The sequence below is a fragment of the Emys orbicularis genome, chromosome 9, assembly GCF_028017835.1.
Source record: "Emys orbicularis isolate rEmyOrb1 chromosome 9, rEmyOrb1.hap1, whole genome shotgun sequence".
Classification (NCBI taxonomy): Eukaryota; Metazoa; Chordata; order Testudines; family Emydidae; genus Emys; species Emys orbicularis.
The window spans coordinates 100390270-100402892 of NC_088691.1; the positions used below are offsets into that span (position 1 = coordinate 100390270).

Below are 12623 nucleotides of genomic sequence, written 5' to 3' on the forward strand. Positions count from 1 at the left end.
GTCAGATATCAAACATTTTCTAGGGTTGGTGATTCGCCAGACACTAGTCTCAAAAGCTCTCACTGGTCCCTTGGTTTGGCTATGTCACTTTTTAAAATCCCTGGTCTGGGACTGAAAATAGCAAATCCCAGGTCCTGAATCAGTGACACTTTTAATTCCCTACAGGCCTTGTCTAGGTAAAGTCTGCTATCATTGGTCATTATGGGGGAATGAACCCAGCACTAAAAGCATGGGGCATCTATAGTTGTAGGAATGCAAGTGTGAATAGGCCGCCTGTGCTTCAACCACTACGTTGCCTAGACCTGACCTGAGCAAAGTTAGGTGATACTGATTAAAATGTCAGCACCCGTTCTCCTAGTGCTCCTACTATTCCTCCCACCAGGGGAGCTGCCCCTGTGCTAGTGGAAAGGTGACGGACATAAAGGAAAATGCCAGTGTAGTCACAGCCACAGCGCACTCTACCTCTGCTTCATTTATTGGGATGACTTCCTCTCCTCCACTTGTCTTGTCACGATCTCATTTTCAATGGTTTTGGTGTTTTTGCTGAATGTTCAGTCCTTCCCCATGTCTCCAACCAGATGCCACAGAACCTTTGAGCTCTCTCATTTCTTCAACTAAAAAAAAAAAAAAAAATTAAATTTCTTTCCTGTTTCTTCCACAATTCAGGCTCCAAAGACTCACTTGAAAGCTACTCTGTGCCCTTCTGGGGTCAGGAAGGCTGAGAACTACCTGCTGGACCCCACTGGTAACAAGACTGCAGCATGCAGGTTTGTTTAAAAAAGCACAATGCAAGCATTTCGGGATCAAGGGCTACTTCCCCATTATTGTGCCAGAGGACAAAGTACACGTGTTCCTGGCTTTTAGAATTACAACCTTGGAATGAGACTCAAGGCAAACTCCTCATTGGGAAGCCTGTGTAAGGCCCACATTTGGTACAGGATGCCCAGAACTCATGGCTGTTTTAAAATATTTGGCAGATATTTGATTCTGGTCAAGATGACACATGTCAACACACTAAAATAAGTGATTTATATTGGATTTAAATCATGCTAAGTTCTTGGATTCTCTCTCACCATCAGGGTACTGGACTAGATGACCTTTCGAGGTCCCTTCAGGTTCTATGATTCTTCACACCCTGTACCTTGTTGGTTGTGCTGTTTAATTGCAGCTGTGTGTATTTTTACACCAGAACTCCTGTGTGTTGTAAATAGGAGTCCAGTTTTATAACTCCATTCAAAAGCGTTTTAGGTTCTCTTTATCCTTCTGGCTCCTGTCCAAATATCCGCCCTTGCTTATAAAATATGGAGTGCACAGTATCACTTGACATGAAATAATCCCCAAACACAGTAAAATTCCAACCAAACCAGTTTGAAATTGCATAGCTGAGTTCAGTGGAGTATTTTGAGGGAAGACGCATGATTACCCAACGTATTAGCCCTGTGCTTTCATGGCTGCCCTGCCATGCTATTCTTCTGCTTTTGGTTAGTAACTGGCTTGCTGTCCCAATATATTAGTGTATCCTCCATGGAGATGATTCTCAATTTTGCCAGAAATAGTACAGGCTCAGAGTGATATATCTGTGCTCATGAATGCTCCTGGAGTTATGTATAGGCTGACCCTGAAACATCTGTCAGTGGTGTCATTATATATAGGCTTGGAAGGATTAGATCTTTATCAGTCGATGTTGGTAAAGGTCAATTTCATACACACAACCAATGAAAAAAATATTGCCACTGATAGACTGAAATGTACAAAAAGGCAAAGAGAAATGGCATTTGAGAACTTAGTCTGATCTAAGGATATTTGTTTTTTTGACATGTGATGTTGACTACTTGTATTTAACCTTTTGAATTTCAACATGTCATTAAATTCTGATCCCTCACATATTCTCACACAACTGAACATTTAAACAGATATCCATTCATTAATCATTTTATCTAAAGAATTTGTTACAAAATATTGAATTCTGCCAAGCCTACTTATCTATTTGTGCTCTTATCCCCTGGACCCGAAACAAACATTCAGGGTCCAGTTTACTTGTTGGTTTCCCATATGCCAGTTTTACAATGATTCTGTTTCAGCATCCTGAAAAATAGCAACTTTGATGAAGAAAGTTACTGACAGGAGAACAATTATTGGTATAGCAATGGGCACCTGTTTATATAAATTGCTTACTCAAGACATCAGCCAAGATTAACTTCTGATAGAATTGCTGGGTTGGGGTAAGGCTTTTTTAAAACAGAGAGAAACTCTAGTCCCCTCGTTTTTAAGGGTCTTTGCTAGTGAAAAGCTGCCATCTGTTTCTTAGTGGATGAAGTGTGTTTAGGGATACAGCTGTTTCCCTATCTCTCAATCTGTTAATATTTATGAAGGATGTGAGGGAACAGAATGGGGTCTAGTTGTTAGGGAGGATGTGGGAGCCTGAACTTCTGGCTGTGGTAATTGTACCTGCCCCTTATTTATAGCCACATGCAGAAGAAACAGACCCTATGTATTTTGCTATCCTAGGTTGCACTCAGCCCTGGACCAATGATGCCCCACATGAACAAGATGAGAATGCAGATTCTCCTAATACTTTTTCTGGTTGGCCTGCAACAGGGTCTTTTCCCCATGAGACACAACCTCTAACAGAAGCTGTCTTTACATTGGGGGGGAGGTGTGTGATTTTTTTTGGGGGGGTCCCTCTAAGCTGCCCCCCTGCAGGCAGGCCTAATGCAATGTAAATGAGCTGGAGTGGGTGAAAGAACAAGGCAGGGGGAAGCAGGGGCCTCGCTCCAGCTGTGTCTGCCAGCAGTGAAGCAGAGAGAGACCCCCCCGCCCCGCCCTGGGCCTGGCGTTAGTCCCTTTCTGCAGTGGCGCGCACCGCCCCTCTGCAAAGGGCTGGGGTGCTGCCCCACCCTCGCATGCTGCTGCCACCTGCCCCCCCGCCCTGCAGGGGGCCGCCCCCCGCCGCGTTCCCCCCACGTCCTGCAGCGGGGTCGGGTCGGCCCCGACCCTCCCCCTTCAGATCGTGCGGGGCCACAGGACCGCGGAGAACGTTCCAGACCCGGCGAGCGCTGCGGCACCGGCAGGGAGAGTACAGTAGCCGGCCGGCGCGGGGGCTGCCGGGAAGTGTCGTTCCTGCCCCCTAGGCTCGGCTCCGCAGCCTTAGCCGGGGGGACTACGAGTCCCGTCGTTCCTCGCGCGAGACTCGGCACCGCGCAGGCGCAGTGGGGACACCGGCGCCGCTATAAGGTTGTGGTTTGGCTGCGGGGGCCGCTGAGTGCAGAAGCCGCAGCAGCGGGGCAGTAGCCGGGCGAGGTAACGGGCGGGGCGAGGTTATGGCTGGGCGGGGGCGGGCTCCCCCCACCACTGTGCACCAGGGACCGGTGAGGCGGGGCCGCCCCCAGGGTGGCAGAGGGAGGCCGGTGCCCCGGGCACCCAGGAGGAGCTCGTGTAGACCAGGCTGGGAGGGGGCATTGCCCCCCCCCCCCCCGTGAGCCCTTGTTACGCGCGAGACATCTCTCTCTCTCCCCCCCCCGTGATCCATGGGACGGGGGGGCGCACACACCACCGCCCCCCCCCCCGTGATCCATGGGACGGGGGGGCGCACACACCACCGCCCCCCCGTCCCATGCCGGGGGGTAGCGCTTGTGGCTCCGGGGGGCGGGATTGCAGTGCGGGGCTGGGGGTGCAGAGGGCAGTCAGGGCCGAGGACCCCTCCCTTGTTTATGCTGCGTGCAGGCGCTGCTGTTTGTACCGGGGAGGAGGGGGGCTACAAACGCCCAGGGTTAGGAAGGGGTGTGGGGGGTGCACGGTGGCTTGGGGGGGGGCAGGTGGCTGCTCCCGTCTGCAGATCTGCAGGCGGGGTTGCTGGTGTCTGTGCGTTAGTGGCGCTGGCACTGTAGCCATTGGGTGCCGGGTGCGGCTGGCCCCACAGCGGGTGCTGCAGCAGAGATGATGGAGCATCCAGCAAGGTACCGCGAACGCTCTGGATGCAAACCGAGGCCTGGCGGCAGCGAGATGAAGAATCATTCTCGCCCGGCCGGCGCAGACAAATAAATCCCGAGGCAGGCAGGGGTGGGGGCAAGGAGGAGGAGGCCCATGTGTTTTTTTTCCCCGTGGATTCCTGCTTCCATGAGTGGATCTCTCTGGAGGGGCATAGTGGGAAACATTCTGGTTCTCTGTAAGTAAATAGGTTGTGTGGTAGCCGTGGGGGGTCCCGGGATATTAGAGAGGCAAGGTGGGTGAGGTAATATCTTGTACTAGGCCAATTTCTGTCTCTCTCACCAACTAAAGTTGGTCCAATAAAAGCTATTACTTGACCCACCTTGTAAATCAATAGGGCTAGTTGTAAATATGAGGCAAAGGGCATGTTACAGAAATAGCCTGGATAATGATCTTTAAGCAATTAATATGAGAGGGTGGTGGATGTTACTGCATATGATAGGGTTATGGTCCATTGCACCAGTACATTTTTCTGGCTGCAGTATGATTTAAACTGACCTCTTCATAGTGACTTGTTTTTTAAATCAACAACTATGGAGATCTAAAATGTAATGCCATGGGACAAGGTGACTTCAATGCAAGCAGTTTTATGGATGAATTTGCTATTATAACCTGAAAGAGTTAACAGTCTGAAATGCACAGCAGCACAAAGCATTTCTTTATAAATAAATGTATAGGCAGGCATGTAATCTAATGTAAATACGTTTTAATGCTTGTGCACATTTGTAATGAAGATGAATAGTACTTGTGTGGGAGAGAAAATTATCTTTAAGAATAGGCTTTTTTCATAGTGTCTGTGGGTGCTGTAGAGAAGACTGACAATATCTTGTGCTAGATTTGTAGAGATGCATGCTGTATGTCCTATGGGTTTTGAAACTAGCATACTAATATGTAAAATTGTGCAATCAAGAAAATAGAGCTCTAGGTGTTTGATATTGAAACATTTTTGGAAAAACTTTTAATTTGCTAGAATCAAATGACTGATGTCTAGCAATTAAGATTACATAGGATAGAAATACTTGAAAATTATAAGTGAGGGAGATGTTATAGTGGCCCTTCTGCAATGAGTCACTTTAGTCTCATGGATACTTTAGGATATCCTTTAACTAGCTCAGCAAGGGGTTCATGTGCTCTTGGATCAGTTCCCCACAAGGCACTGTGGAGTAGTTTGGTCACATGTTATAATAAGATTTCAAAATTGCTACCCAAGACCTTGGTTAAAAAGCTTCCTATAAATCATGTAGGGTTGTTTAGGGCGTAGGATATATGTTTTAAAGTGGGATTTTAATTCTCTTTAGATTTTTCTGAGGTGAAAATACAACTGTAAACCCTGGCGTTTACGGAAGGAGAGGATGAAAGACATCGACCTAGGAAAAGAGTATGTTATACCCAGTCCTGGGTATAGAAATGTGAGGGAGAGAGCCGGCTCGGAGCAGGAAGGTTTGAAATTCCAGCAAGCTAAATATAAGGTCAGTTTCTCTTTTCCACTCTCCATGTCTGTGTGTGGCTGCTTAATAAATTACATATAGCAACCCCTATTTTGCCATGCCAGCTTTGTCCAGGTTTGTTACCTTGAAGGTCAATGATGGGCATTCTGCCTCTTGCATGGGAGAGGTCATTGGATGGCATACTGTACATATATTAACCTCTAGTGCAAAATTGCACTAGTGGGGGAGACTAGTGCTTAACAGATGCTCAAAACTGAAATAGATGTTTTCAAGAGTATTAAATAAACTAAACTGAATTATGCCAACTAGTCTGACAAAGACAACATTTTCTGATGCACATTTATGGGGCTATCTATATAATTGTGGTGATATAAAGCCAAGAGAAATCTGTAAGCACAGGTCCGATTTAACCATTGGGATGATGCTTCTGAACACAGAAGCAACAGAAATGGCATGAAAACATAAAGAGCTCTTTGCTAATCATGCCCCAGTCAGAGCTAGCAGCTTAAAGACATTCTTAATCATGCATTGCGTTTTTCAGGATTATTTTCCTGAAGCAGATGTTTAACTTGCCTTAGGAGTAGGAATTGTTTGTACTTAGCGGGATGAATTAGAATCTTATTATATCCGTATACCACTATATATATCTAGTTCTTTACTCTTTAGTGCTGATTGTGTTTCCTGTGCTGGACACAGAAGTAGTTAATTGTCCCTGCCAGTTAAGAACCAAACTCTGACATTGGCACTGCCATTCAGTTGCTGTGCTAGTCTTCTCCAATTTTATCAGGACTAGTGAGTTTATGATGGGTTAATAAGAATGGAGTTATGCATATGTATAGCTAGCTGGTAATCGTAACAGGAACATAAATGCTGCAAGACAAATCGGTGTACAGAAAAAAACTACTCAATAAATCTTGACAATCATGATCCACTTTTGTGAAAGGTGTAGCTCAGAACCAGTTATTTATGCCAATTCAAGTTAGATTAGGGATGTTTACTATGACTACTGACACTTGAAATCTATTGGGGCATATCTTTTTCACAGGAACTTTTTAATCTAAATGCTAAGGAAATAAATACTAGTTTAAACAACGAATAAAATAAGTGATTAATACTGCAAACATGTCTTGCTTATATTTGGATTCTCTATTATTTGTATATGCACACAATATGAAACTCTAGTAAACATGCTAATTTGTCAGAATTCATAGTAAACACTCTACAAAGATCACCTGTCTGAAATCCCCAGTATGAAAAATAGGTTCGTCACTTTTATAGACTTTTCTCGTGCCAAAAAAAAATAAAAAAAAAATTGTTTTTTAAAGCAAGTACTGTATTGAGAATGTTGTTGTAAAGGCTAATATTAAATGTCAGATAATCGTACTTTACATGTAAAAACACAGTTCAGATCAATGACAATAAAGTTCCTTTTTTGGCAGTTGGTTTTAATCCTGGCTAAAGCATTGCACTACTAGAGGCTGAAATGTTATCGAATGGTCTGTTCTGCAGTGGGGCAGAATGCTGAGTGCTGTGTATACTTAGTTTCTGCACAGTCTCTGTGACTCAGCATAATATCGATAACAGACATTGTTCAGGGCAAGTCAGAACATCTGACTTCTGCTTTAATGCGGGCAGTGATACTGAAGCAGGGCTCCTCTGAAGTCATGGTGCAGCTTCTTAGCAGCATTGATTACGTTATTATGATTGGCTTACAACCAATATACATTATCCAGTAGCAACTCTTCACTGTTGAATTGGTGGTGACAACAGTGTTACCATTGGTGGGCAGCCTTGTTTCTTTCCTAGCCAATGGGTTTTTAGTCCAGCTGTAGCCATATTAGGATGGTTCTTCTGATTGGCCTGCATCCTAAGAACAGCCTATTAAAGCTGCTGGGAATGAGCTGCTGTTTACCTCCAAGTGAGCTGCAGTTAGCCCAGTACACCTTGTACTGATTGTGGTGTTGTGCTTCAAATTATTCTCTTGGAACCCCTGAGAAGAAATAAGCTTCATGGTCATTTGCTTTGAAATTCACTTTGAGCTACAGTTCAGGATCTTTGGAGATGCACCTCTCTACCTGGTCCCACTGAGGAGTTCCCTGCTGTGGATGGTCAGGAAAGGCCATGCACCCTCTGAGTGTTTGGAACTTGAGGGGTGCCTGCTGTGTGGAACACTCTGTACCTTTGTCAGCCATAAGTGTGGAATTCTGAGAACAAAGATGGGATGAATAGTCCAGGGCTCCAGGCTGGACAGGGAGCGGTAGGACTGGGTTATGTATTTATATATATATATTTAAAAAAAAAAAAAAAGTCAAATGGTTAACAGAGAAGGACAAAACAGGAAGGGCTAGGATTATTAAAAAAAAAATAAAAAATCAGAAAACAGGTAAGTCTCAAAGAGGGGACAATAAGATTTAGAAAGGGCTGGTGTAGAACAATAGTGTGTATGTAAATAAAAATAAAAAATAAATTAAAAAACCCTCAAATCAGGTTTATTTTTTAATATCAAGTGGTTGCTTGTCTGTCATTGTTACTCTTTTTTAGAGTGAGAGTGCATGCGCGCACACGGATTGCCTAGCACAGTGGAGCCTGGTCAATAGTGCCCAGAAGACCCAATCAGATAGTACAAATAAATAATGTGAGGGTCCTGGCAGAGAGCACTCAAACAATCTTGGTCAGTGTTATTAAATGTAGAACAAACAACATGTACAGAACACTTTTTTTTTTAACTAAGCAATGTCAATTTATTTGACTACATTGCTAAATGTAGCTAATGCTAGCTGGATTGCTAAATGTTTGTAGTTTTGTTGTTCCTAATTACAACATAGCTGTAAACGTATGTTGTGTGAAACTAGAGTTTCTGTTCAACGAAGTTGCCGCTACAAAGGTCTGAAATGAAAATGCTGAAATGTGGTGGTTCAGAGCTGTACTGCATTGAAACCGAGCCTCTCATGTACCACAATACACATGTTGCAAAGTCTGCTGCCAGAGAAGTGTTTGCACAGCTTTTATTCTGAGAAGAAGTTGGGGGTGTTCATTTCCTCCTGTCCAGGCAGAGGGTATTGAACGCATGTGCCTCCTCTCATCCTGAGGGGGTGTCATCTTCATTGGCTCTCATAAGTAGTGGGGACCTGCAAAGTAAGTGGAATGCTGAGTAATGACACTGGCCTCCTTTTGTAAAGTGCTTTGAGATCCATAGATGAAAAATGCGATGTAAGAACTAGATGGTGGCATGAATGTATGTATTTATTTTTTTATTAGTCACTGGGTTCTCATGCTTCCAGGCAAGGCTGCAGCTGCACCAGACCAGATTTGCCTCTGAGTGTGTCTTTCAAGTCCTGGCTTCTGTATTTCTCCATGTGCTAAAAACTGCTTTTAAGAAGCAGTAGTTGTGCACATCCTACTTAGTAAATTGAGATCAGCAAAAGTTCACTTGTCTCCTAAATAAGACCTTTCATGGGCGAAAGGATGGTGTATGAGCCATTGCACAGCCAAGACCCAGGGGCTACTGGTGGGTGTCATGTCAATCCCGGGTCGCTCTCCAATCCTGAGTGTGTGTGAAGATTCTGTGTCATTTTGTCCTAGGGAGTTCCCATTCGGATGCTCTTATTCCATCTCCTCCCAGGGCCTGGCACTGTGGCCACCAATCTTCTATCAAAAGAAGGCTAAAAGGGCTAATCTTAAATCTATAGGGATGGCTGGTAGGGGGTAAGTATAGTATTTGCTGAGTGAGTTGCTCCTTTCACAAAAGCGAAGGGTATCATGCTCACAGCACTGCCAGATCTTGGCTGTGTGGACAAAAAGAGATTGTCTTTTTAAGAACAACATGGTATTTATCTCAAACAGGATTCCTGAAGTATTAACGCCCAGTGCCCTGTCATACAGGTAAGACTAATCCCCAAGGTTTCCTGCTACCTGATGGAGGCATTGTCATAGAAACTTGGACCTGTGAAAAGTGTTTTGGGAACCTAAAAATTAAAAGAAATATGAATAAGAAATGAAAGTCTTATTGAAGCAAGGTGGATAAGTGTTTGTAATAACGAATTATACATGTGCTTTTGCCACACTGGATTTTTAAAAGCCATGTTGTAGAAGAGACTGTAATATTCTATTTTGTAAGATGCATTAAACACTTCACTTTGCTCCTGTATAAGGAGATGCTGTGCTAATTAGCACCATGATGCTTCACAATGTTTAATTTCCAGATGAAGGATGCTGCTTTCTGGCGCTAACAAATATAAAGGTAGTTGGAGGGTTCCACAAACAATCATTTTACTGATGCTAAAAAGCCAACATGTCTTACCAGATATAATATATCCTGGATGTTTTAAAACATCCCATTAATATCTCACTAGAATTTTAATACATGAGTTAGTATCCTTTGTTCTCAAACTTCTTAACCATGTACTTTAAAGTATATCAGAGACTGCATTGCTTATCTTTCCTTAGCTGGGACCTTATTGGGAATTGTGTCCATAAAATCCACTGCAAAAAGAGACATGTTATAAGGAATGGAAATAATTTTACATTTCAGAAAAGCTTTAAGGGCTATGGTAGGAAGCAATTTATCAGGAAGGCCTAAAAACCAAAAGCATTTTGGAATAGTGATATGTAATACTCCCGGAAATTCCTGAGTTTGAGTTGTCATTAATTAATTTTGAAGCAGTAATGTGTGTGTGTGTGTGTGTGTAATCTCTTAAAATGTATCTCTCCCCCTCCCCAACACACTCTTCTCAGGCGTAGGGTACACAACAAATGGGAATGTGCTTCCCAGTGTGGCTAGACGGACACTAAGCTCTGCTTCAGTTAGCATGGTAAAAATAGGGTGACCAGATATCCTGATATTAGGGACTTTGTCTTATATAGGCAACCTATTTATCCTCCCACCCTGGTCCCATTCTGATTGGTCACCCTAGTTTAAAAATAGCAGCATGGTAGTGACTCGGGCTTGTCACCGTAGTACATACCCAGAGAGTGGCTAGCCTGAGCCACTGCTGCCACGGTCACTCTGCGACCTGCAGTATGCTCACTCAAGTAGAGCTAGTGTGTCTCTGTTGACCTGTGCTGGGAGGCATGCTCCCAGCTGCCACGCAGACATATCCTTAAGCTCTTTGCCACGGGACCTGGATGTGACCGCCTCTCAAACATGGCACAAACACTGGTGGTTAGTGCTGTACCCACATTGATTGATTTTTGATCAGAGTGACTCATCAATAGAACCTGCTAAAAATATGCAGGTAAAATCCATGTTGCCGAGTTGGAGTGGGTGGAGCCCTAGAAATTCTCTCTTCAACCTTTTCCCATTCTCCCTATTCCTACCCAGGATTCCTTCCTGAATGCTCTGTTGGGTGAAAGCAGTTTGGCTAGGTAGACAAGTTTGCAGGCCTTGCAGGGACAGCACTGAACATCTGTAAGGCTTAAAGGTCTCGAGGGCTGGGATTCAGCACCACATTTTTAGGTCCTGAAACAGACAAAGATCCTGCCTACCCTAGGGAAACTCCTAAAATTTCTCATTGTTGCTGACACCATTCACCTCCACCATGGGGCTGGTCAGTAGTATTGGGAGCCTGAGTGTAGACTGGCCACTGGCTGTTGCCAGCCAAAGTGTTATCTCAGACCTACTCTGAGCATAAAGCTGATCAGCAATCGGCACAATTGCTATTAGACATTAGCAAGACTCCTATTGCATACTAGGAGCCCTACAAATGAATCTCACTGAGATTCAGGTGCTGGGGGGGAAAAAACGACCAAAATCTGTGGAAAATACTGATACACACATTTTCCAGATAATCTTTGAAATACTCAAGCACTTTAAAACAGTCTCTGTTCCCATGTAGTCAGTGGACTCAAATGGGCTTTAGAATTTGTTCTGAGCTGGCATTTTTTATATCTGAAGATGTTCCTATGTGGCTTTATGTGTAGGTGATGTTTGAAGCTAATCCTGGTGGATTAGCTGTAGAAATAGGGTGAAATGCCATTGGTGCCATTTATCAAGTATGACATACTTGGCACAAAGTTCTGAATTTGTTTGCTTAATTGCTGCCCAAGTGAGCAGATCCATCAACATTTGGCTGCAGTGGAGGCGATATACCGGGGCACAGTAAACGTGGCTGTGTTTACATGTATGCTTTTTGAAAACTTGTTGATAACCGTCTGTTCTGCTACTCTTACAACTGTGCTCACCAGCTTGAGGCCTTTGTTTGCACATGTAAAATCTCTCACCACATTGGAGGGTATCTTTGCATTAACTTGATGCATTTAGCAAGTTCAGATCTAAACTGTTCTAGTATTTGGCAGTTTTACCTTCTCTTTATCTGCTACAACTTAAGTAGAGTAGAAGTCTGATTCTGGTCACTGTCTCATAGTTCAGTTTACTACAGCTAACATAGAAGAAAAACTGCATACAAGGTACACAGTCTCCAAATCCTGCAGCCAGAAATCTTAGACTTCACATCTCATACTGTAGTAATTAAATTTCTGGGTGCTGGAAATTAATGAATGAATTTGTTTTCATTCTGCACTTGGAGATTCCGCGACTGCAAGGAACCATTCGTTTTATCAAAGCATGCGGTAGGATACTGGGAGATCTAAGGGTATGTCTATCGGCAGTTAAACACCCAAGGCTGGCCCATGTCAGCTGGCTCAGGCTGTGGGGCTGTAAAATTGCGGCATAGACATTTTGGGCTTGGACTGGAGGGTCGCAGGTTCCCAGGGCTCGGGCTCCAGCCTGAACCCAAATATCTACACTGCAGTTTTACAGCCCAAGACCTGCAAGCCCTGGTCAGCTGCGGGTGTTTAATTGCAGTGTATACATACCCTAAGAGTTTATCAGAGTGTTAATTTTCATCCATGAGTGGAAAAACACTCATTCTTAAAAAACTCATCTTTGCTTCTGCCAAGCACTTAGCCTACACCTCATGTATTGGAGGAGAAATTCCACTTTTGTGCTGTTTCTGGTCTGCTAATGCCGAGAGTAAATTGCTGTAGTAGAGGAGTGCTGGTCCAGCAATTCCTTCTGCTGGACTCCCATTGCTCCATGAAACTGTGCCCATGTCCTGTAGACTGAGGGAGCAGCGTATTGACCGGAGGGAGTAGATTGGTTCTGCCATTATGGTAGTTGCATATGTTGTGCTGTCTTGCTGTAGGAGGCAGGGGAGAAGAGAGAGCAGAGAGGGAACAGTTAGTCAGTGA

At 44.2% G+C, this 12623-nt stretch overlaps 1 protein-coding gene across 1 annotated transcript in view; it reads left to right on the forward strand.

Moving 5' to 3' along the window:
* Positions 1-3260: 3260 nt before the first annotated feature.
* Positions 3261-12623, forward strand: part of ABCC5 (ATP binding cassette subfamily C member 5) — a 69569-nt gene continuing 60206 nt past the window's right edge. Inside the window, exons 1-2 of the mRNA XM_065411200.1 lie at positions 3261-3300; positions 5286-5456. Of these exons, the coding sequence (XP_065267272.1) occupies positions 5340-5456 (117 nt within the window). The 5' untranslated portion in view covers positions 3261-3300; positions 5286-5339. The remainder of the gene's footprint in view (positions 3301-5285; positions 5457-12623) is intronic.